Consider the following 25,367-nt stretch of genomic DNA (forward strand, 5'->3'; position numbering starts at 1 on the left):
ATTCACATAATATATGAATGATGCAGAACTCCACATTTCTGAGAGCAGAATCCGAATTACTTGTGTGCACAGAATTTTATTTTTTAAAGTAGAAAACAGCCATGAATAAATTGAGTAGGCAAACTTTGAAGTATTACGTAGATGCTGGAATCAAGCAACAACAGTGGACAGGTAAATCACCTTCTTGCTATGCTGGGGAAAGGATTAGTCAGTCAATGCTGGGAACTTGAATTTGAGTCAGCAGCAAGTATGGACAACCTAACCCTCCTCTGAAGATGTTGGGCTCCGACTCCTCTAATGGTCAGAGTGTGAGTCCAGGAAGATCTGTTTGGAGCAAAGGGATGGTGAAGGTGGCTTCTCAAAGGTAGTTGGCATTGACCTAGGAGCGGCAGGACCAAGAACGTGGAGTCACTATCCCCCAGAAGGTCCTCTGAAAGGCAGAAAACAACAACAAACATCACTGAGGGCCAGAATCAGAAAAGGAAAGGACTTCGACAAGACAAAAAGGTATACACGAAGTCATGCCTTTCACTGGTGGTTAGATCTAGGTCGATATGGTGGCAATTTATGCTACTTCACGGAGTCACACTTTATAAGCCCATTTCATTCTATTATGAGCATTATGGCATAATATAATGAAATGGGCTCTAGCCCAGGAACACTTACGTACATCGTAATAAATTTGGCAGGGAGTTTCCAGGCAGGGTTTTAGTACTGAAAGCAGGTCATTGAGCTATCTCAAGGTTTGACCACCTGTGAAATAGCCTATATTGTCTACTTTGACTCAAAGGGTTTCCCCAGGGTCTCGGGTAGAGAAGGTTTAATTGGAACAGAACGGGGGGGGGGGGGGAGGTTACAGTATTTCTCCTGGGAAGAGTACAGCGGTACCTCGGGTTACAGATGCTTCAGGTTACATACGCTTCAGGTTACAGACTCCGCTAACCCAGAAATAGTACCTCGGGTTAAGAACGTTGCTTCAGGATGAGAATAGAAATCGTGCTCCGGCAGCAGAGCGGCAGCGGGAGGCCCCGTTAGCTAAAGTGGTGCTTCAGGTTAAGAACAGTTTCAGGTTAAGAACGGACCTCCGGAACGAATTAAGTACTTAACCCAAGGTACGACTGTAAATCCAAATTGACTGGGTGTGAATGCAGGCCAGCATTTTTATGGCAACAACATTGTGTGGACACCGCAAAAACAGGTGCAGGCAGGAGGAGCACCAATCCCACAAGAAACGCCTGCCTGCAAGCACACTTATTATTCAAGATGCTACAAGATTCTATGTGGATTTTGCCATTTACTGATGTGCTTGGAAACCATGTTATTGATAATATGGCAGAACTGCACAGGATTGTGGAGCCTTTATGTGTGCTAATCAGTGCTAATCAGGCTTGGGGACTTTTGATCCCTGATAGCAGGGCTGGCCCTGCTGTGAGGCAGCTGCCTCAGGCAGCAGGTGGGGAGGTACGGGAAGTGGACAGAACTGGGAGTTCTTCAGGCATCAAAATGCCTTTGGCTGTGCCTTCTGCAAGTTGCTACATGGGAGGACCTGAGGGCTTGTTCTACACCCACAAGCCAGTCTGCATGCTCACCTCTTTGAGCGGGCAGTGGATTTGGGCATACCACTCTTGGCAGTACAGGCAGACCTGGATTCCTTGGCCCACATACAGGAATGTCCACATGATGACGTTCCAAACGGGGCTTGTTCTCTTATCATTGAGGATGAAGTTAAAGATCACTGCGAAGAAGACCAGGAGAAAAGGTTAGTTGGGCACAGTCCAGACCACACTGGACCAAAGGTATTTCTCACCTGCCAGTTTCTGGGAACCTCTGCGACAGAGCAGCGCCCTGGTCCATAGTGACATAGGAATGTGAATCAGATTATTGGTCCATTTAGCTCCATACTACCAACACTGATTGGCAGCAGCTCTCCAGGGTTTCAGATGGGGCATTCCCTGGAGATGCTGGGAACTGAAGCTGGGACCTTTTACAGGCATAGCAGATGCTCCAAACCACTGAACTATGGCCCTTATGCCACCCTTCATTCCTAGAACTTGGAGGAATAGCAATTCTCACTTCCTGCAGAGCTGAAACTAATTTGGGAGCAGAGCATATTATTCTAACTTGCAGGCATTCAGATGTGTCATTATATATCAATAACAAGCTCCGATGTTGAGCTATGGCAGCTTTGCAACCCAAATGGCTCCTGAGAAGCATGAGGAAGGTATCAGCAGGCTCAGGGGAAGGCCAAAGTTTGAAGAAGCAGGACAAAATATTTGGGGGGGGGGAAGCTTTGGGGTTATCTCCCCCTGCTAAACACCAGCCCAATGAGGATAGCACTGAGCATGCTCAGTGGCTGCAAACATTGTGTGTCTTGTAGGTGGATGTGAAAAACCTGGGAAGGAAGGGGAATGGAATGGAGTGTCCTGGAAAAAGTGCATGGCATCACTGACTGCGACTCTGAACAGGAGCACTTCAGGTTGCACTATCCTTAGTTCAATAGTGAACTTGAATGCTTGAGCGCACTGTCACTTTTGGAAGTGAAACAGGGCCACTCAAAAAGTAAGGCCGTGGTTTCAAAATACAAACTTCTGCATACACTGGAAGTCCAATGAGTAAGTGAAAAAGAAAAGCAATGTTTTTTAACCATATGAAACTGCCTGAATAAGGACAATCAAGCTTCCAGGTGCTATAGGAGTCTGTTGAACAAGGGCTGGGGGTGTGTGGAGGGGACCTGGAGTGTGAGCAGGGGGTGGGAGGGCAAAAAGTGGGCCTATGGGATGAATCCTGGAGGGGAAGACTGGTGCATGTACAGTGGTGCCCCGCAAGACGAATGCCTCGCAAGACGGAAAACTCGCTAGACGAAAGAGTTTTCCGTTTTGGAGGTGCTTCGCAAGACAAATTTCCTATGGGCTTGCTTTGCAAGATGACAATGTCTTGCGAGTTCCTGCGGTCCCCCACCCCTTTTTCTAAGCCGCTAAGCCGCTTATCAGCTGATCCGATCAGCAGATAAGCCGCTAAAAGCCGCTAATAGTGCTAATCCGCTAATCCGTCAATGGGCTTGCTTCGCAAGACGAAAAAACCGCTAGACGAAGAGAATCACAGAACGGATTCTTTTCGTCTTGCGAGGCACCACTGTAATGTGTGTGAGGTTAAAAAGCTCCCTTGCACCATAGGTAAAGGGACCCCTGACCATTAGGTCCAGTCGTGGCCGACTCTGGGGTTGCAGCGCTCATCTCGCTTTATTGGTCGAGGGAGCCGGCGTACAGCTTCCGGGTCATGTGGCCAGCATGACTAAGCCGCTTCTGGCAAACCAGAGCAGCACACGGAAACGCCGTTTACCTTCCCGACGGAGCGGTACCTATTTATCTACTTGCACTGGCATGCTTTCGAACTGCTAGGTTGGCAGGAGCAGGGACCGAGCAACGGGAGCTCACCCTGTCGCGGGGATTCGAACCGCCAACCTTCTGATCAGCAAGTCCTAGGCTCTGTGGTTTAACCCACAGTGCCACCCGTGTCCCTTCCCTTTCACCATACGGGGCTGTTTAAGAACGTAATAAAACAATGTCTTTCCCCTTTCATACTGCAAGAGTTTGACGGTGCTCATATCTGGGGTAGTGTGGTATCTGCTCAGATGGATTTCTGAGGCAGTACTGACCTCCAAAGAAGGCAAAGAGGGTGAACATGACAGGGTAGAAGAAGCCAAAACACACGGTGAAGACGTATTCGTGGACGACTGCTGAGACGATGAAGGCAAACAGCATTGCCCCAACCCGGGCCCTTCCTCTGAGCAGCTGGAAGGAGCAAAGTGAACAGGTCAGTTGCAGGTTTTGTACATCAAACAGCCCATTTTGTGTTCACTCTCTAGTGAAAAGTGAAGAACGGAAATAGCTTGCCAGGTGGGGTGGAGCTGCGACACTTAACTTCCCGACAGGTGTGCTGTTGTTGCTTACTGGGAGAGGAGTGAGGCAGCAGGGAAGTTGGCATGGTGCAAACGCATTAGCAGGAATGGCAGATTGGCGTTTGCACCGCCTCGCCCCTCCACTTCTCCCTCCTGGTAAGCAACCCTGGTGGGAAGCTAGCATGGCAGCACTGCCCCTTTGGCAAACTGCTCCAGGTGAGGAAAGACACAGAGCAGTTACAACAGGTACTTCACCCTTATTTACACTTTGGAAGTACTTCCCTCCCAGAAGTTATTTTATGGGGGCAAGGAGTGGCATCCACTAACTTGCAAAACCCCCGCCCACAAAGGTGCATCTGGAACCTTCATTTTGTAGTTTGTATGCAAAAGATCCTGGTCTTGGGCATGTGCGGTAAAAAAAGACGTATCAGGCAAACACCTTCCCTATTGTCCTTTGGGCACCTGTTTCTTGTTTCAGAATTTTTTATTAAAGTTTTCGCAATACGATAAAATTATATCTAGAACAAATGAATTCAGAAGGAAAGAAAGAAAGGACAAAAGAAAGGAAGGCAAAGGAAGAAAAAATTATTCTAATTGTTATGTACTGAGTTGAATAGGATCCAAATTGCAGCAGTCTGATTGGTCCTAGAACAATAGGATTCAGAATGCAGCAGTCTGATTGGTCCGCAGGAGCCACCCAATCCAACTCCAGGTGGAAGTGAATCCGCAACCTGATTGGCCTACAGGAGAATCCCGGAATTAGCCAGTCACGTGGGGCCCATTGTGTAAATAATGTATATAAAGCAGACATTTCAGGGGGACTTCCATTCCTCACTACTCTGAGTTGAATAAAGAGCATGAAATCCACACTCGACTCCGAGTATATTTCTCTAATTATACCCTAATCTTCAATCCACATTCAAATAAGTGAGTGTTTCTAGCTCCCACTTGGGAGGTTTCCCCTTTCCACAGTCTCACACCCTGAAAACACCCTCTGGTTCATTGGGCACCTGTTGAAGACATCCCCCCCTCCAACAAACCTTTTTTTTTTTTAAGTGGAGCATGACCTTCCAGGTGACATTTGTGCAGTAATGTGGAGGAAGCATCACAGAATAACTAATAATGTGAAACGATGTGTGGATGGTCTAGTATAAATCCACCACTAATGCACTCTTACTGCACCCTCGGCATGTTGCGGGGGGGGGGCACCCTGGCAGAGGGGTTGTTAAGTTGTGGGTGAACATATCAGATGACACAGCGATTCTTCAGACAGCTCTTGTCAGTGGCGTAGCGTGGGTTGTCAGCACCCGGGGCAAGGCAAGTAATTTGCGCCCCCTAACCCATGGATTTGCACCCCCTAACCTGTGGATTTGCGCCCCCTAACCCTAACCCCCAGATGTTGTGCCCAGTGCGGCCGGCCCCCCCTGCACCCCCCACGCTACGCCACTGGCTCTTGTTTATTCACAGGCCAGAACAGAACTGAACTGAAGGGTTCAGCCAACCTGCTTATATAGAGCTCAACTACAAAGCAACAGTAACCACTTTCTGTAACAATCCAATCCCCGAACGTCACTTTCAATTCCTTATTTGCATATGCGGACCTGAGTGAAAACTATCTACAGTATCCCCCTGCTGGCCCAGGGTGAGAACTTCAGTACATAACAGGGGTCCTTTAGGGAGATCCTGGAGAATGAAGCCTGTGCAGTTTGGGGCAGTAAAGGAAACCCTGGGGTGGAAGAGGGGCAAAGAAACAGCAGATTGAGCTCCAAAGGAAGCGAACAGTGCAACACACCTGTTTCCTCCCCCAAAAGCCCAAAAGCCTTACCTACCCACACAAGTTCTTGATAGATGTAGTAGTAGAGCCAGTCATGTACAACCACATTCCACGTCCGGTAATATGTAGAGAATGATGTGGAATTCCACCAGTCCTAGGACAGAAAGAGGGAGGTGCAATCGTGAATCTGGATAGCTGTGCCACATTGTACATCATCACTCCCCAGAAGATTTTGGGCCACACATGTTCAGGCAGCTTGCAGGAGAGAAGGTGCTCCCTGGCCAGTGTGCCCTGTGTGTCCAGTTCCAATAATAATAATAATAATAATAATAATAATAATAATAATAATAATAATAATTTATTATTTATACTCCGCCCATCTGGCTGGGCTTCCCCGGCCACTCTGGCCGGCTTCCAGAAAAAATATTAAAATACTGTAATACGTCAAATATTAAAAGCTTCCCTAAACAGGGCTGCCTTCAGATGTCTTCTAAAAGTCTGGTAGTTGTTCTTCTCTTTGACATCTGGTGGGAGGGCATTCCACAGGGAGAGCGCCACTACCAAGAAGGCCCTCTGCCTGGTTCCCTGTAACTTGGCTTCTCGCAGTGAGGGAACCACCAGAAGGCCCTCGGTGCTGACCTCAGTGTCCAGGTAAGAACGATGGGGTTGGAGACACTCCTTCAGATATACTGGACCGAGGCAGTTTAGGGCTTTCAAGGTTAGCACCAACACTTTGAATTGTGCTCAGAAACGTACTGGGAGCCAATGTAGGTCTTTCAAGACTGGTGTTATATGGTCTCAGTGGCCGCTCCCAGTCACCAGTCGAGCTGCCGCATTCTGGATTAGTTGTAGTTTCCGGGTCACCTTCAAAGGTAGCCCCACGTAGAGTGCATTGCAGTAGTCCAAACGGGAGATAACCAGAGCATGCACCACTCTGGCGAGACAGTCCGCAGGCAGATAGGGTCTCAGCCTACGTACCGGATGGAGCTGGTAAACAGCTGCCCTGGACACAGATGACAAATGCTCATCTTTGCCCACTCTCTATAGCCTGCTCTATCAGAGTTGATTCTGTGCCGGGGTCAACCATAAGACCTAAGTTGGATACAGGCACCGAATGTGACTGTACACGAAATGGTAATAGAAAAAAGAGTGCACCTGAGCATGTACAGCAGGCGTAGGGAACCTTTGCCCTTCCGGATGTTGCTGAACTACAACTCCCACCACCATCCCACTGTTGGCCATGCTTGCCAGGGTTGATGGGAGTTGTAGTTCAGCAACACCTGGAGGGACAAAGGTTCCCTGTGCCTGCTGCACAGAATGCAGTTTGCCGCCTTCTAGCAGCCACAGCCTGTCTCCACATTTTGGGGGGCTATAGACAAGGGCATCTATGGCTGCTGGTCACCTCTTTGTGTCCCCCTACCCATTCTCTGCTGCAATGCCTCAGCAGCAACTCCCTGTATGCAAAACCCTCTTGCAAACTGTTAAGTTGTGGGTGAACATATCAGACGACACAGCGATTCTTCAAACAGCTCTTCTTTATTCACAGGCCAGAACTGAACTGAAGAGCTCAGTCAGCCTGCTTCTTTAGAGCTCCAGAACAACGTAACTGTAGCAACTTTCTAAAACTATCCAATCACTGAACGTCACTTTCGATCCTTCATTTGCATACAAACGATCCAATCACTGACGTCACTTTTGATCCTTCATTTGCATAACTACAGTATCCCCCTGCTGGCCCAGGGTGAGAACTTCAGTACATAACACGAACCATACCCTGGCATTTCAGCTCCAGACTGCCTCTCCTCACATTTCTCTGCTAGCACCCCTGCCATAGATGGCAGTCTTTGATGCCGTGAGAATCCAACTCTTGCCCTCAACAAAACGGCTGTTTGGAATGGATTATTCAAAACTGTTTTGCAGCCAGAATGCTAGTTGTGCTGTGTCAGTTGAAAAGTTGTTCAGGTATAATTGGCAGCTCAATTTTTCAGAAGCTAAACAAGCCTGTTCAGTGTGATATGGCTACTAGTGACTGAGCACATGACTTTGCCGTGCACTGCTCTGGTTCATCAGAAGTGGCTTAGTCATGCTGGCCACATGACCCGGAAAAACTGTCTGTGGACAAACACCAGCTCCCTCGGCCAATAAAGCGAGATGAGCGCCGCAACCCCAGAGTCGTCCGTGACTGGACCTAATGGTCAGGGGTACCTTTACCTTTACCTTGCCTTTAATTTCAACGCCTTAGGCAGTCTCTGCCTTTGCATGTGCAGCTATTTTGGCTTTTTGTTTGCTTGTAACCTGGGCTTTTTCCCCCACCCGGAACTCAGTTCCCGTATGTCTCAAGCTGATGCCATTGCCATTATAAGAGAACAAGGAAGGAGTTCGTGGTGAGTTCCGGCACCTCTTTTTCTAGAAAAACAGCACTGCTTGTAACTATGAAGGCAAAATTTGAAAGCTGACATTCCCAGGAAGCCAAATGACCCACCATGTGTTTCTGATGGGATGGAATATAAGCAGTCCAACCTCCTCCCTGCCCTTCCCCTGCCAATTACCTTGTAGAACATCCGGTCAGCAAAGCGCAGCATCTCAGCAAAGGCATTCAGCCAGCAGTGCAGGAAAGCAAAAAATGCCAAAAGCAGCAGAAAGGTCCCTGTGAGGAGAGACATATGGAGGAGGAAATGAGTGTACAGATGCAGGGGGGGGGGGAGAAGAATCATGCAAGGGATGTGTAAGATTGCAGTACAATCACTACATGTTTAGGCTGCATTGGATCAGTTTTGACCACCACGGAGTATATGAAGCACTTGCAATTTTAATCTTTGCCTCTTCAGCAGGGGCATGCCCTACCATTATTAGAGACAGTGTTGTGTAGCGGTTATAGTGATGAACTAGGGTTCAAATGCCCACTAAGCCATGAAACTCACTGGGTGACCTTGGGCCGGACACAGCCTCTCAGCCTAACCTACCTCACAGGGTTGTTGTGGGGATTAAATAAGAAGAGGGAGGACCATATGGGCCACCTTGAGCTCCTTGGAATCTAAAAGCATGAATAATAAATAATAAATGCATACAACGAAGAAGAAGAGGAATTCAGCATAGTGCTATGGCAATCATTCCACCAGCACAAGCATTTCAGCTTGCAAGCTAGAACAATCCGTTCAATTTTCACGCTGTGTGCAGTTCTGGGGGTTCTCCTGACCAGCTGTGGGTGCCTGGGACTGTGCACCTTCACTGGGGCAGGGCATGCGCGTGTGACATCATCATGCCCCCCGACGTGCTGACATCACTGACACACATAAACCTCTGACTACTGGAAGTCAGGAACAAACAGGAGAAGGACATTACTGGTCGCTCTCGGAGTGTGACAGTAGAGAAGGAAGAAGGCTGAGGCAATGTGGGTGGTTAATGGAAGGGATTAAGAGGCGGCGGGGGGGGGGGAGAGAATGAAGATGATCCCACAGGTCACCAGGTTTCCCACCCAACAGCAACTCAAGATGACTTCATTGCTTCCCACCGTTTTATTTTCTGGCCGACCTCCATCCCTTGTGCCCCCATGCAAACCAGAGCTGCTGCTCTGCTCACCTACCTGGTAACGTTGCGTTGAAGATGGAGAGCACCAGGGTTTTGGTGCTGAAGGGCTGCTTGCTCATGTTGTTGAAGACAGGGATGCAGAGGCGCTCCAGGATGAAGTACCCGTAAAACAAGCACCCAAGAACCTGCAGAACAGAAAGGGGAAAGTTCTGTCCCACTGCAGTGGGTGTGTCTTGGGCTCAGAGCTGGTGTCAACATCTCCTTCAGGACTTGCTCTAAGTCTCCTTGCCATTTTAATTTCCCACAATGCTCCCAAAGAGCACTGCCCTGAAGCATTGTGGGACATTAAATTGGCAGCCTTCAGCCATCCAGCGTGGAGCGTTGCTGCTGCCTGTGCCACCACTGCCAGGTAAGTCCATGAGGGGCCACCCACCAAAGGGACCTGTACCCAGGATTCCTGAAATATGGAACCATTCATCTTAGGCTCATGGGGCTATCCCATGACCCTAAGAACCCTTTTCGTCCAGAGAGAGGCCAGATGTAACGACCAGCCAATGGAATCATCGTTTTGCGTCTCTCACCTTAGCAAAGTTATTGATGACGTACCTCCAGCGCACATAAGGTGTCCTACAAGGAAAAGAGAAGGCACTGTGTGGAGGTTTCCTCTCTTTGGGAAGAATGATGGATATACTACTCCCCAAGTCAGGTGTGGGAAGCACCATGGAATCTGGGGGGGGAGTGATGTCATCACTGAGCAATCATAGCCTTCTAGCATGAAGCTCTCCTCCTGATCGGGTGGAATTAAATTTTAAAAGCCCTAATAAAGACCATACCAGAAAACCTATACTAGAATGGATTGCATTAGGATTTCTGGAAGTCTACCAAGAGCAGATACTGGACTTACAGCAATATCAGATCACACCCCTATAACAGCCAAGGAACAACTACATTTTAAAAACCCCGAAGCACCAATTTGCTGCTTAAACTCAGCACTTCTTAAGGACTCGCTAACAACAGAAAGAACAGGAAAAAGATACAAAGGAATTCTCCTGCTTTACTTTGGGATACTTTAAAAGCATCCTGGATTCTGAAGCTCTGCCAGTTTTGCTCCTTTTCTGACCCAGGGTGCCCTTGTACTGAAGCTAGAGACCCTGGAAGCCTTTAAAGAGCAAAATAGGAGAATGGAGTGAAGAGGACTCGCCTTGGGTAGCTCTCTCTGTAGATCAAAGTGGGGCAGAAGAGGAAATACAGGTATGTTGAGAATTCAGGTGGGTGCCCTTTTCCTGGAAAGGAAAAAGAGAGAGGAGCAGCTGAGGGCACTGTGAAGCAAAGAGGTGTGGGGTTGTATTGTACAATGAGAAAAGGAATAACTTAGTAGCAGTGGCGTAGCGTGGGTTGTCAGCACCCGGGGCAAGGCAAGTAATTTGCGCCCCCTAACCCGTGGATTTGCGCCCCCTAACCCTAACCCCCAGATGTTGCGCCCGGTGCGACCGGCCCCCCCAGCACCCACCACGCTACGCCACTGCTTAGTAGAACTTGCTCTGGCATGGTACACTAAGCGCAGATCCTTCCATTTTCTGCAATGCCATTTTAGAATAAAATACCCAGGGCTTTGAAGGACACGGGTGGCGCTGTGGGTCAAACCACAGAGCCTAGGACTTGCCAATCAGAAGGTTGGCGGTTCGAATCACCGTGACGGGGTGAGCTCCCGTTGCTCAGTCCCAGCTCCTGCCAACCTAGCAGTTCGAAAGCACGTCAAAGTGCAAGTAGATAAATAGGTACCACTCTGGCGGGAAGGTAAACTGCATTTCCGTGCGCTACTCTGATTCGCCAGAAGCGGCTTCGTCATGCTGGCCACATGACCCGGAAGCTGTACACCAGCTCCCTCGGCCAATAAAGTGAGATGAGCACCGCAACCCCAGAGTCGGTCACGACTGGACCTAATGGTCAGGGATCCCTTTATCTTTACTTACCCAGGGCTTTGTGTATACTGCGAAGGATGTAACTGTAGAATCATTGAACTGAGTGCAAAAAGCAAAGTTTCTAGCTCTCATGATCACAGAGATAAAGATATGCTTTGAAGTGTGAGGTCAATGTCAATTATTCAGAGAAATTGCTGAATAAGATAGCCTATGCAACGATCAGGGGGTGTGTGGATAGGGGAGATTATGCACTCAGTAATGGAAACAGAGAGCTCTTGTTTAGCTTTGCACTGAGCAGAGATTTCGTTTGCTTTGCAGTAGCAGGCAGAGGGAGGTATTTGTAGTAACACCCTCTGGCATTTGACTCTTCTGGTTTTGAAGTTCCCCCACTCTTGATGGAAGGGCTGGCATAGATGCCACCACCCAGCAATCAAACTCACCATCTTGGGACACAGCGCGGAGGATCGGAGGCACAGATTCTCGCAGGAACGCATGGCTCTTCATGAGGAACCGGATCTAAGCAGGTGGGGGAAGCAAGCACTGAAACAGGGGGAACAATTGAGTATGTGCTGGGTGTGTGGCTGCCTTGAATGGGGGACTGTGGCAGGACCCAGATCGGCACCCTTCTCTTGCTGCCAGAGGAGGGAACGGCAGGTCTGCTTTTTCCTGCACCACCACCGAGATAGCCAGAGTGTGGCACTACAGCTTAGAGCCAGTGTGGGTGTAGTGGTTAAGAGCGGTGGACTCGTAATCTGGTGAACCGGGTTCGCGTCTCCGCTCCTCCACTTGCAGCTGCTGGGTGACCTTGGGCTAGTCACATTTCTCTGAAGTCTCTCAGTCCCACTCACCTCACAGAGTGTTTGTTGTGGGGGAGGAAGAGAAAGGAGAATATTAGCCGCTTTGAGACTCCTTCGGGTAGCGATAAAGCGGGATATCAAATCCAAACTCTTCTTCTTCTTCTTACCAACTTACTGCCCCATGACCCAGAGGGCCAATAGAGTTCTGCTCTTTGCCATGGCCTATATCTTCATTCTGAGCAGCTTATTGGACCGGCACAGACTGAGCTGCCCTTGGATGACTGGCCCCCGGTCACCACTTGGCTACATATCAGCTTGACCACTTGCTAACTTTCCGTCTCAATTGCCTGCTTTGCTTTCCTCCAGGCTGCTGACCACACCGCCTTCCCACAGCATAGGAAGCTGCCCCTTATGCAGAGTCAGACCGCTTGCTCATCTAGCTCTCAGAACTGTCCACACTGACTGAGGTCCCGCCCAGAATTGAACCTGAGGCCAACTGTAAAATATCAGGTTGCTTAGAAAGGCTTTTAATGAATAAGAAATGTGCCGTTGCGGTTATGTGTTACTGATTATAGTGATAGCAGCAACAAGAACTTGCTACCACTCAAAAGCAGCTGCCTGAGGCGATTACCTCTACCTAATAGGAGGGCCGGCCCCAGCAGATGTGTATGCCTTTAAACCAAGAGCAAGATTGTTCTATAGCCAAATGTCAGATGTGTGGCACACCTCCAGCCCATATATAGAAATATACATCTGTACCACTGCAGGTGTTTATATTCTTCACTGCCTGTTCACATGCCTGGAACCTCTGCTTTGGGCATCTAGGTGTACCATTTCAACCCAAATGACACTGTTTGGTTTTCCCTTAAGCAATGGAGGCTGATATACTAAGTTGAATGGGGCACTGTCCTGCCAACCTCAATCCACCTTTAGCCTCCCTTCTTACTTGCAACCAGTCTAGGAGGTAGCACAGCCAGTGGCAACTTTCTGCTCCTAAACCTCACTGCACTTGGAGAATCCAGCTGGGAAAAGAATGGGGATCAAAACTAGCTTTAGTTGGCTCTGTTTGTCCTTGGCTCTCTGGCTCCATTTACTGTTGGTCTCCTTGCCTTCAGACCTACCAGTACCAATGGGGAAAAAGCCACCACCGCCCTTAAGCTCCCCCCTACAAAGCACCCCTCTCTCCCTTGAATGACCCTGATGCGCCACCCCCTCCACCCACCAGACTGCTTGGGAGTTTATCTCCCTTGGTGATGACGATGTCACAGTACTGCACCTGCTCCAGGATGACAATGAAACGAGAGGCAGGCCCCAGTTTGTAGCTGACCACAGTGTGGATGGGATAGAAGCCCAGGGCAGCAGTGTGGCAGAGCAGCAGCGCCGCAACCACAGCCGCCGTGAAGAGCTTGGGGAACCGGACAGTCCTTAAGCAGCTAGTCCAGATCTGCAGGGCTTTGTAGGGGACCACTAGGGTGTAGAGGAACATGCAGAGCCAGGCAAAGAGCGCCACGTGCAGCTTTCCGAAAGCAAAGATGAAGAGCTCGAAGTCCAGGACAAGGCTGTGAAAGATGGAAAGGCAGCCACTGAGGACGCAGCAACCAACACGGAGAGTCATTCAAGCAGGTAAGCGACAACAGGTTCCAATTAAAGACTGTGAGTTGGGTCTCAAGCCAGAGGCATTGGAAATCACAGCACACAAACCTTTCCATTGGACAGGGGTAAGGAACGTTTTCCAACGTTTTCCAGCCAGTTTCCCTTTTGGGCAACTTTTCAGGGGCCACAGGCCCGTAGCAGGCGAGGTCAGAGTCAAAAGTGAGCCGAACAGCAAGCACATGTTTACCTCTGTTCAGTGGGATACCGTATTTTTTGCACCATAACACTCACTTTTTTCCTCCTAAAAAGTAAGGGGAAATGTCTGTGCGTGTTATGGAGGGAATGCCTAGGGGTGGCATGCCTATGGATTTTCCTCCTCTAAAAACTATGTGCGTGTTATGGTCGGGTGCGTGTTATACAGCGAAAAATATGGTAGTTTTTGCACACACGCGCACACACTTGTCTCTATCCTCCCTCCAGATGGATGGATGGCCATCTTTCATGGATGGTTTAGCTGAGATGGCTGCATTGCAGTGGGTTGGATGACCCTTGGTTATTCCCGGTGTGCAAGAGGCATTGTCACAGTTCAAGGGCAAATTCCAGCCAGGCAGAAACACCCAGAGAGCGCTGCTCAGAAAGTGTGGGAAGAGCTCCATGGACCTGATACAGAGACCGGGAGGGTTGCATTTTGCTGCAAGTCCTCCTCCCTGCTGCCCTCCACTGTTCTACCATGCAAGTCTCCCTATGCTGCCCTGCCTGTCCCCAGCCCCATTGCTGAACCATACCGTCCTTCATCAATGAAATCCACAACAACGGTGCTGACAGCGAAGACGCAGAGCATGGCCACGAACATGTGGTAGATGGTGCGGAAGTGCTCTACATCCAGCAGCTCGCTGCAAAAGAGAAGGGGAACAGGTTTGCCAACGCGTGAGCTCTAAAGCAGTGGTGGCGGCGGCTTAATGGAATGCATGCATATGCAGCCCAAGTCTGAAGTAGTACGATAGGGATCCTACTTCTTTCCTAGCAGGTGCCTCTTGGTTTCAGAAAAAGGACTTTGCCCCAGAAGTATCTAACATGACCTGGTGTGGCGTTTGTCCTCCTAGGTATGTGACATCATACTGGGTTCATAAGGAAAGGGTTAACTAATTGTAAAATGACTAACCAATAGGAACCCAAGGGGAGGAGTTAGAGTTGTTGAGAAGTTAGTCTGGAGTTAGTGAAGAGAGAGAGAGGATAAGTCTGTGGGTTGGGCTAGTCTGATGTGAGAGAGTGAGAGAATCTGTTAAGAGAAGTCAGTCAAACAGTTGAGATAATCAGTCAGAAGTTATTAGGAAGGTATAGGCCGGTAAAGAAACTAAAGTCAAGAAACTGACCAGAATATTATCTAAGAAACCATAAACTTGTTAATACTTATAAAATAAACTTGTTTATTTGGTTCAATTTAAACAACTGTCTGGACTCAGTGTGTACCCTAGAATAACGGGTTGGTGGCAGTGGGGAAGTGAGCACAGTGGTGGCACAGGGATCAATAGTCCGTTAAACATCCGGGGACCCTGTGTGATCGCCACACCTGGGCATGCAGTTCTCTGCATTAAAGGTGGGGAACCCGTAGCTCTCCAGATGTTGCTCCCATCAGCTCCAGCCATGATGGCCAATAGTTGGGAGTGATGGGAGTTGCAGTTCATCAGTGTCATGGACTGGTTGGACACAGAGGAACGGTGTGGCAGGCACCAGCTGGGGACCCACCAAAGGAAGAAGGCTCAGAGTCTGTGCCGTTGTGGAGGGACAATGACGAGTGGTCAGAGGGAGAAGACTGGGAAGAGGTGGTGTTGGAAGTTGAAGAGGTAACAGGATTTGGCGAGCTAAGTGTCTCTGTGGTGGAGAGAAGTCCAGAATCAGAAGCCGAAGCCGGCGAGTGGGAAGAGGGAGGCTGTGAGGCAGAGGTGAGTCAGGCCGGTGAAGAGTCATGGGTGTCACCCCTTCCTGCTGCAACAAGCTCCCTTCTTCCCCAACTCCCAGAACTAGAAGAGGGCTGAAGAGGGCGGAGCAGCAGCAGACTGCACACAGGCACAGTCTCTGATTGCTTGGGGAAAGCCCTGGCAAGGAGGGGACTTAGATAGCTCTGGGGAGGTGGGGTCTGTCAGTCTTGGGAACTTGATGAGCTGCTGTGCTCATTTGGCCTGACACTCAGGCAAGTCTTTGAAGACCGTGCTTTTTGCTAATTAAGAGTTCACTCCAACTTTGAACGGTGTGATCTCCTGCCAGTTCACTCTTTGACTATCAGCATCTAGAAGGCCACACGTTTGCCATGCCTGCTTTGCCTCATATTATTGAGTCACCAGTAACTCATCCAAGGACTTACTGGGAAGTTACATATATGGCACAAGAGGGCCTCCCTCTTAGTAGCCCTCTTTTTATTTCAGGAGCAAGCAAGAAAGAAGGAAGGACATACTCACTCAAGCAACGACTGCCGTTCAACAAACACTTTCTGCTTCTCCTGCTGTGAGCTTTTCTCCCTGTAAGGTTCCAAGGCAGGGAATGGTTAGCATGATCTCTTAGACCTCAGTTGTTTCTGGGCAAGGAATTGGGAGCAGCAGAAAAAGAACTTTTTTTTGTGTGTGTTTTTTTTAACTTTTATTTTGCTTTAAACAGGTACATATATATATAAACCAAAATTACAAACGAAAATTCCTTAATAGTAATGGGAAAAAAACCTTTAAAAACTACAAAAAATATCAAAGTACATAACACAGAACATAAGCAACTATGGAAAAGATAAAAGAAAAGAAAAAAGAAAAAAAGAAAAAAAAGAAAAAGAAAAAGGAAGATGAGCCAAAGCAGGAAGGCTCATCTATTGTACAAGCTGTCAAGCTCACAACATTACTTTTGAAAAGAACATTACTTAATTGCTGAAGGGGGTGGCGCTGTGGAGGGATGCGGGTGGCGCTGTAGGTTAAACCACAGAGCCTAGGACTTGCCGATCAGAAGGTCGGTGGTTTGAATCCCCGTGACGGGGTGAGCTCCCGTTGCTCGGTCCCTGCTCCTGCCAAGCTAGCAGTTCGAAAGCACACCAGTGCAAGTAGATAAATAGGTACTGCTCCGGCGGGAAGGTAAGCAGTGTTTCCGTGCGCTGCTCTGGTTCGCCAGAAGCAGCTTAGTCATGCTGGTCACATGACCCGGAAGCTGTACGCCGGCTCCCTCGACCAATAAAGCGAGATGAGCGCTGCAACCCCACAGTTGGCCACGACTGGACCTAATGGTCAGGGGTCTCTTTACCTTTACCACCTCCCACCTCTCTCCCTCATCTTATATGCATTAGCAACTGATGTTAAAATTGGGGTTTGGCTTCTGCTGCCCAGCTCCCCATGGGACTCTGAGTCTCCTAAGTCCCTGATCGGTCAGAGAAGAATGGATAGAGGCAGGATCCAGTGGAAAACAAGGCAGATATTTATATATCTGTTCTGTTGCTACAAAGTTCCTTCCCCTCCTTCCAAGGAGGGAAAGACCCTGAACAAACGTGTGCAGCAAACTTTAAAGACTTTTGACATTGCCAAACCCCCTTAGCCAAAGACCACCACCCGCAATCATCATACATACATCATAGGAGGCGGTCTACAGCAGAAATCCTGTCTGCCAGGATACCTGATAATGGCTGCTGATTGCGTTACCTGGGCAGCCTTGCCATTATTTTGTAATGTACTTTAGTTCCTGAATCCAGGTCACAGGCTCACCCTGTTCATAAACAAATATGCCCTTAAGACAGGATTTGTAAGCGAAAAGACAATGGGAAGGCTTTTCCTATTTGCCTCCCTTACTGCAGAGGAATATTTGAGGTTATTGGGGGAGTTAAACTAGCTTCAGGATTGCTCTCCCGCACATATGTGTGGGTTTATGAATATTTATTCTGTATTTGAGACCTTAGAATTCATATAACACAACCATCCAACTTGGCTGCCATAGACAAAGGCTGCGTACACATTGCTGGCTCAAAAAGCAGCCAGGTTGTTCATGTTCTCAATTCGGATCAAAAGTGGTTTGAGGGAGAACACATCAAAAATGCAGTGTTTCATAAGAAATGGCATGACAGACAGAGGTCGTGGCTAATGTCATATATGTACACCGCTTCCCAAACCAGCAGTGGGAGTGCATATGGGAGAGTATACTACACAGTCAAATAAGCTGGACAGGTGGGCGTACTCTAGTTGTCATTTGGCCCTTCCTCTCCTTTTCAAACTGATCTTTATTAGAGTAGCTGTGTAACTTGAAGAATTTGTTGCCGGAATTTGCTAGTTTTCTTCTTTCTTCCCCATCCCCTTTTCCTTTTATGTTGTGCCTTACATATTATATGCCTGATGTCAGGAACATCATGATGCTGTTTTAAAACACTCTGTACACATTTTCAGTGCTTTAAAATGTTTAGGGAAGCTTTTAATGTTTGATGCATTACTGTATTTTAATATTGTGTTGGAAGCCGCCAGATGGGCGGGATATAAATAAATTATTATTATTATTATTATTATTATTATTATTATTATTATTATTGTTGTTGTTGTTGTTGTTGTTGTTGTTGTTGTTATTCTCTTAGGAACAACGTGAAATCCTGAGGGTATCTTTCCATCCATTTAGTCTGCAGTTTACCGGTTCCTGAGATTAGATAATAGCATTTCATTATCTCATTCACCTTCACAACAACTGGGTGTTCAGACAATTTCCACTTTGCCACCTTTCAAGGAATGGAATATGACCTTTTTGTTTTGTTTTAGCTACTCATTTGAATGAAGGTTGAATTGTTTGTGGCCACTTTGTTTTTCTCTGACGTTATTGTGGGTTTCAGCTGCTGAGTGTTTCCAGAGGACTTGCTGGGTGAGCATTCAACGCTGATTTGTTTTAAGGTAGATTCTGCATAGAACTAGCTGAGATGACTGGCAAAATCCGAGACCAGGGAGAAGAGTCGGTGAAAGAAGACTGGAAGAAATTTAAAGACTACTTAAGGAAATATTGTAAAATCAATGAATGTTAGAAAGATGTTGGATAGAAATTAAGTGGTTTCCGGCTGTAATGTTTTAGGAGATATGAAAAAAAAAGGATTATAAATGGGTTAAAGTTTTATGGTAAGGATTTGCTGAACCAACAAACTGAATTGGAATACAAAGAAGGGAAGTATGAGGAGGTCAGAGGAAATAAGGATATGGAAGTTATATTACTGAAAATTGAAGTGTGTTTTTAATTGTTTATTATTTTGTATGTTTATTTTTGTATGTTGTGTATGTCTTGTATGTTGTATGTTTATATCCTAAACATTTTCAATAAATATCTTTTTTAAAAAAATAAAAATAAGGGAGATTAGATGATATTGTTATCCAGTGCATTTCCCCATTATCGCAAAAAAGTCTGATATTTTCATGGAAGCGGGTTTGTTAAATGATACCTCCCAATCAACTGCGAGTGCAGAACCTGAATCTGCCAAATATGTGTTTGAATCTCGCCTGAAAATAGTGGAAGTCCCAAAGTGCCCCTAGTTTGTTTAGACTTTGCACCTGTATTTGCTGTTGTTGGGAAAGCAGAGGTCATAGCAGAGCTGGCTGTTAAAAAGCCTGATTACCTGTTTGCTTGCTTTGCTAAGCCGTTCCTCAAACGAGGGGGAAAGGAGTATGCCGCTTCTTCCAATGCTTTGTCCAGCAGCTCACTGAGCTGAGTGTGGACCTGCTCCAGGAGCTCTGATTTCATCGCCTGCCAAGAAAACACCAGGAGATTAGCCCTCTCCCTTGCCCACCTTCGCCCTGGAGCTTCTCAGAATGCACAGACGTAAAAGACAAGTTATTCTCATGCCACCCTCCACTCTCTCCTTTATTGGGGTTCTACTACCCAGGAAAAGGGACGCAGGTGGCCCTGTGGTCTAAACCACTGAGCCTTGGGCTTGCCGATCGGAAGGTCGGCGGTTCAAATCCCCGTGACAGGGTGAGCTCCTGTTGCTCAGTCCCAGCTCCTGCCAACCTAGCAGTTTGAAAGCATGCCAAAAAGCACAAGTAGATAAATAGGTGCCACTCCGGCAGGAAGGTAAATGCGCTGCTCTGGTTTCGGTGCTCTGTTGCACCGGAAGCAGCTTAGTCATGCTGGCCACATGGCCCAGAAAAACTGTCTGTGGACAAATGTCGGCTCCCTCGGCCTGTAAAGCAAGATGAGCGCCGCAACCCCAGAGTCGTCCGCAACTGGACTTAACTGTCAGGGGTCCTTTACCTTTTTACTACCTAGGAAAGACCCACCCTACAACCCCAGGGCTTTTTCCTCATCCCCTTCTCTGTTGTCCTCTGGGAGTTTTTGCCTTCTTTCAGGTGGTGATAAGTCTTGCTCGACAGAGGATGGTCCTTTGTTTGAAGGAGTCCTCTGTATGAAGTCCTGTCCAAACCTTGCTTAAGGATAAACGGCCCAGGAAGGGAGAGCAAGGAGCAGGCCCCTGAATTTGCTTGTTAACAGTTAGCATCACCTGGACAGCAGAATGACGAGGCACACAGGTCACCTGCTCACACTCTTGCTCACTGCTTTTAAATGCAATTAATTTAAATGATGGACTTATGTCTAGGACTGGGTGATATCTGGTTTTCAACATTGCAATACAATCATACCTTGGTTGATGAACACCTTGCGACTCGAATGCTTTGGATCCTGAACGCTGCAAACCTGGAAGTCAGTGTTCTGGTTCACCAATGTTCTTTGGAACCTGAACGTCCAATGCAGCTTCCGATTGGCTACAGGAGCTTCCTGCAGCCAATCGGAAGCTGAGCATTGGTTTTCAAATGTTTTGGAAGTCAAACAGACTTCCGGAATGGATTCTGTTTGACTTCCAAGGTACGACTGTATATCACCAGCTAAATATAATGATATACCGATATATCACGATGTCTGAAATAAGGATGGAGCTATGTAGGGGCATTGGCTGGCTTCACTGTTTCCCCCACATTGTGATTTTTGCATAGCACCCCCACGCCCCATTAATTGCAATATATTGCCAGGTCAAAAAATATGAAACCAATATCATGATATGGATGTAAACAATAATGCCAGCTCTTGGGAAAGCATTGAGGGCCTGACCACCATTGAATTCCCACAAGTTAGTTACTGAATAACACTCTGGCTCTGAGCAACATCCTAATAGTTGGCTCATGGCCTTACAGAAGAGGTGAGAAACCTATGGCCCTCCAGATGTTACTGTGCTTCAGTTCTCATCAGCATCAGCCAGCATGGTCAACAGGTAAGGGAAGATTGAGATTATGGTCCACTGGAGAGCCACAGGTTCCCCGTCCCTGGCCTTACCTGACTGACTGCTCTCCTCCCCATGCAAAAGGGCTAGGAGATTACCGGTTTTTGCCTCACCCAGGGCCCTTTCCATTCCAGGCAATGCTTCTGAAACCAGCTGTTGTTACCTCCATGTGTCTCTTCCACTGGATATGAGCAGTGATGATGTCCAGGTGTTTGGTGTCTCCTAGATGATAATAATAATTATAATAATAATAATAATAATAATAATAATAATAATAATATCTTTATTGTCATTGCCCCCTTCGGGGACAACGAAATTACTTGACTGCTCCATAAAAACACTAATTAAACAATACAGTATAATACAGCAAGGGAGATTAGATGACTTTCAAAGTCCGGGCTTCCCATTCAGGTCCGAGATCGCTCTGGAGAAGAAGCTGTTCTTAAGACGGCTCGTTCTTGTCTTTATCGTCCTGTATCTCCGTCCCGACGGCAAGAGCTCGAAGAGACAGTGACCAGGATGCGATGGATCTTTTACTATGTCCAGTGCCATCCTATGGCACCTTGTGGCATAAATCTGCTCTAAGGTGGAGAGTGGGCAGCCAACAATGCTCTCTGCTGCCTTAACAACCCTGCACAACCCCATCCTGTCCTGGGTAGTACAGCTTCCGTACCACACACATAAGCCATAAGTGAGCACGCTCTCAATGGCACAGTGATAGAAGGCAAGCAGCAGTTTCTGCGGAATATGGTTTTTCCTTAGTATTCTCAAAAAGTACAGTCTCTGCTGCGCCTTCTTCACAAGCCCCCTTGTGTTGACAGATAATTAGAGATGGCAAGGGAAGATGGTCAGGAACACAATGATCCAATGGACACTTGATAGCTCACTGCTGGAATCACAGTCAGGTACCTCCCTAACACTGCAGAGTTTGCATGTGGCCAAAGTTAGATTGGTTACTGTAGTAGAATTCAGCAATAGTGCCAAGGAATGCTTGATAACACAGGTGGTAAAGTTGTGGGGTGGTGAGAATCAGACTATTTCTAATAGCTGGCAATTCCAATTTCTTTTCAGAGCTGTGAAAGGATTAATGGCTAACAGCATAGTCCTACGCATGTCTATGCAGAAGTAGCCCTGCTGAGTGCAATGGAACTTACTTCTAGGTAAGTGTGCATAGAACTGCAACATAATTTGTTTTTGTTTAACTTACTGAGAGAAACAGATAAACTGGTTTGTAGGGTGTTAACATACCCAGTTATCTGCTTGACATTTCCCCCGTTTTCAGATAATGGAAGAGGACACTTGCTTTTGTTAACACCTCGAACAAATGCCATGATTCAGCGTATAAAACCAGCAAGGAAAATGTGCTTGTCTCAAAAGACCACCAAAAAGGAAGAGCTAGGCTGCATTCATTAAATACATCATCTCATTTTATTACATGACTAAAACTCAGTGTTGACAGTATGAAAAGTTGGAATAATCACAGGTGTGCCTTTAACCTGTTAACAATTAAAATTGGTCTAGTAAAATTGGACCAAATATAGCCAGATATATCAAGTTGTAGCCGATGTAAGAAAAAGGCAAGAAACTATATGCTAATATGAAACTTTTAGTAACACTACCAATGATGGGAACTTAACATTTATTGACATGGTTATGGAAGGAAGACAACTCTGTTTGAAGTTCAGTGTAATATTAATAGTTGTGTTCCTAGTGGGAAATTAATAAAACATTTTTTAAAAAATGTGGGGAGGTTAGACGATCTTACACCATGCATTTTCATGTCACTTTCCTTATTGTAAAAAGTCAAATTTGGGGGTTGGGGGTTGGGGAGGATCAGGTCTGTTGTGCAAGTATGCCAAATCAACTGTTATTGCAGAACCAAAATTTGCCTGTATGTGATTGAGTCCCACCCCAAAATGGTAACTGACTGGAAGCACCCCTGTTTCTGGACAATACCTAGCAGACTGTTCGCCCATTTCCATAGCTCAGCCAGTCTGCCACTGCTGAACTCTCTATGCATTCCTCCCAACCCCGCCACTTCCTTGATGAACAGCAGGTGATAACAGACTATCATTGCTAACCAACCCATGTCACTCTCCAGGCCTGAGGGGATCTCTCACCACTACCACTCTCCTGGGATGCTTTGCCTTCCTTCCACCGCAGTTTCTGAGATTAAAAAAAGGGGGCACGTGTAAAGTAAGGGAGGTTCCTTTGAGTCAGCGGCTGCAACAAAAGCCATTGGCTCAAAAGCCCAGCTCTTAGCTTTTCCTATGGGTCCCCATGCAATCCCAGTCATTTTCAGCAAAGCTTTCTTAGCATTCCTTTGCAGCATCATGCCCCAGGACTTTCCCTGAGATGCTATTTTTCTAGAAAAAGAGGTGCTGGAACTCACCAGGAACACCTCCCCCTTTCTCTTAGAATGGCAATGGTACCCACTTAAGAAGTGCCGGAACTGAGTAATTGTGAGTTCCCCCTGAGGAAAACAAAAGCCCTGCTCCTCACCATTTGGTACTTGTTGTGGCGCTTCTTCTTCCTTTTGGGCATTCTCCTGGGATCTCCTTCGCCTCAGGTTTTCGGTGCCCAACTCCCTAGGCTCCATGTTAGGACTGAATTTTGAGCCCCAATGGTTCGATTTCAGTCTGGCCAGCTGGTCAGATGACTCACTGGCGGGAGGGGAGTAAAGTCCTCATCTGAAATTGCAAATCATTAGTGCAGTGATAAGATAAAGCCTTATCAGGCTTGAAGCACTTGGAATCACACAGCCAGACCTCTGCACTCAGACTGAGAGTTGGTGGGTTCTTAAGAGAGACAGGTTTTCATGGCTTCTGATATCGAAGGTGCTCGCTCTTTCACCCATGCACCCCACATTAAGTTAAAGATTTTTAAAGTTAAATTAAGAGTTACATTTAGGGCAGGTCCGCACTGTTATGTAGTGTAGTTTCACCCTGGGCCAACAGGGGGATACTGTATATAGTTTTCACTCAGGTCTGTAGATAGTTTTCACTCAGGTCCGCGGCAGTTATTTTAGGCGGGAACTCTGGGCTGTTGTGGTTACAATGTTGACAGCCGGCTGCCTATAAATACAGGCCGGCTGAGCTGTTGCAGTCAGTTCTATTCCAGCTTACCATAATAAAGAGCTACTTGAAGAAATCGCTGTGCCGGCTGCTATGTCAACCCACGACTTAACACTGGCGACGAGGATGGGATGGATGGACATCAGAGCACAGCCAGATGCGGCCAGCCTCTGAACTGAGCTGAATCACTGAGCTGAATCACAGAGCGAAATCACTGAGCGAAATCACTGGGCAGAACCAATTCAGAGCTGACTGTTCTGGCTAGAGCACTGTGTTCCATCCATCGCCCTTCACGCCGGCATCGGAATCATGGCTTCACTTGTGCCTCTACCGCCGTTTGCGCCAGCCTCTGAATCATGGGACTCCTACCTCGCTCGGTTCGACTGCTACCTCCAAGCCAACGAGCTGACAGCAGTATCAAAGGATCGGAAGCGGGGCCTATTCCTCAGCCTCTGTGGGCCTGAGGTGTTTGAGACGGCCCGAGCGTTGGTTGCGCCTGAAGCAGTCCAGGCAACACCATGGGACACGATCCAAGAGAAGCTCCGCAACCACTACACACCAAAGCCGTCCAAGATTGCTGCCCGCCATGCGTTCTACCACCGGAACCAGGCAGAGGGGGAGTCAATCAACAACTACACCACCGCCCTGCGACAGGCTGCAATGCACTGTGAGTTCCGAGACTTAGACGATGCCCTGATGGATCGAATCGTCTGCGGGGTCCGGGACATCCATCTGCAACGACGCCTCCTAGCCAAGCCAGACCTCACGCTACAGAAAGCCATTGAGGAGGCTGTGGCCTCAGAAGCTGCTGAACGCTCCGCCCAGGAGATCCGCAAGTCCAGCAGCCCGCGTCTTGCTAGGGAGCCAGTTCCAGTGCATCATGAAGAGGCCAGCAGTGAGGAGGCATCCTCCAGTGAAGACGATGACGTGCACCAGACAAAGCGGGAGCGCAGGAAGTTCCAACAGAAGTCCAAGGGCCAACCGGAATGTGCTGGCTGCGGAGGCAACCATTCCCGTGCCAAGTGTCGATTCAGAGACGCCATCTGTAGGAAGTGTTCCAGAAGGGGCCACATCGCTAAGGTCTGCCGATCGGCTCCGTCTGACACCCCCCCTTCATCGACTCGCAAGTCCAAGTCTTCACTCCAGTCTGCCAAGGAAAGTTGTTTCGCTCTCACCAACTGCCGCTGCCCGTCTGGAACCACGATTGGCCAAACCGACTCGCCTACGCGACGCAAGCTGAACGTCACGGTGCTCATTGAAGGAGCTCCATGTGACATGGAGATCGACACCGGGTCTGCCCTGTCCATCGTTTCATGGAACACCATCAAAAGACTGGTACCCAGAGTGTCCAAAAGGCAACTCGACTCTCACCGCGTACACCTGAGAGACTACCAGGGAAACGACATTCCCGTGGTAGGCGTTGGCCGGTTCCGGATCGCTTTCAAGGATTTTTCGGGCCTGCTCCGGTTGGTGGTGGTCGAAGGTCAGCGGCCAAGCCTCCTAGGGCTAGACTGGTTTGATGC

The 25,367-nt window shown here is 47.8% G+C and overlaps 1 protein-coding gene and 1 long non-coding RNA gene across 3 annotated transcripts in view; both read right to left on the bottom strand.

The window, feature by feature from the left end:
- The window catches only part of LOC310700740, a 135,583-nt gene that overhangs the window by 48,835 nt on the left and 61,381 nt on the right, over nt 1-25,367 (bottom strand). The window lies entirely within an intron of this gene.
- On the bottom strand, nt 57-23,508 carry SOAT2 (sterol O-acyltransferase 2). Of its 2 annotated transcripts, XM_083490190.1 has the most exons (15): nt 23,273-23,508; nt 20,934-20,992; nt 19,115-19,242; nt 15,969-16,028; nt 14,298-14,405; nt 13,196-13,478; nt 11,563-11,638; nt 10,402-10,483; nt 9,782-9,827; nt 9,256-9,385; nt 8,222-8,319; nt 5,728-5,826; nt 3,656-3,791; nt 1,590-1,735; nt 57-430 (listed from the first exon to the last, which is right to left on the bottom strand). In XM_083490190.1, exons 1-15 carry the CDS (start codon nt 23,367-23,369, stop codon nt 380-382), a joined length of 1,599 nt encoding a protein of 532 aa, XP_083346316.1. In that variant the 5' UTR covers nt 23,370-23,508; the 3' UTR covers nt 57-379. The 2 variants fall into 2 exon arrangements, with proteins under 2 accessions (XP_083346316.1, XP_083346315.1); XM_083490189.1 differs by lacking the exons at nt 20,934-20,992; nt 23,273-23,508 and adding an exon at nt 20,824-20,862.

The sequence above is a fragment of the Podarcis liolepis genome, assembly GCF_965112155.1.
Source record: "Podarcis liolepis genome assembly, chromosome: 2".
In the NCBI taxonomy this organism is placed as follows: Eukaryota; Metazoa; Chordata; class Lepidosauria; order Squamata; family Lacertidae; genus Podarcis; species Podarcis liolepis.

What these genes read in the sequence shown, in the direction of transcription:
- SOAT2 (XM_083490190.1), bottom strand. Translation starts at nt 23,369, where the DNA reads ATGGAGCCTAGGGAGTTGGGCACCGAAAACCTGAGGCGAAGGAGATCC. An exon ending in GCCACAACAAGTACCAAATG is followed by an intron (nt 20,993 to 23,272) that starts GTGAGGAGCAGG and finishes ATTATCATCTAG; the next exon opens with GAGACACCAAACACCTGGAC. An exon ending in CCGCGCTGTGTCCCAAGATG is followed by an intron (nt 10,484 to 11,562) that starts GTGAGTTTGATT and finishes TTTCCTTTCCAG; the next exon opens with GAAAAGGGCACCCACCTGAA.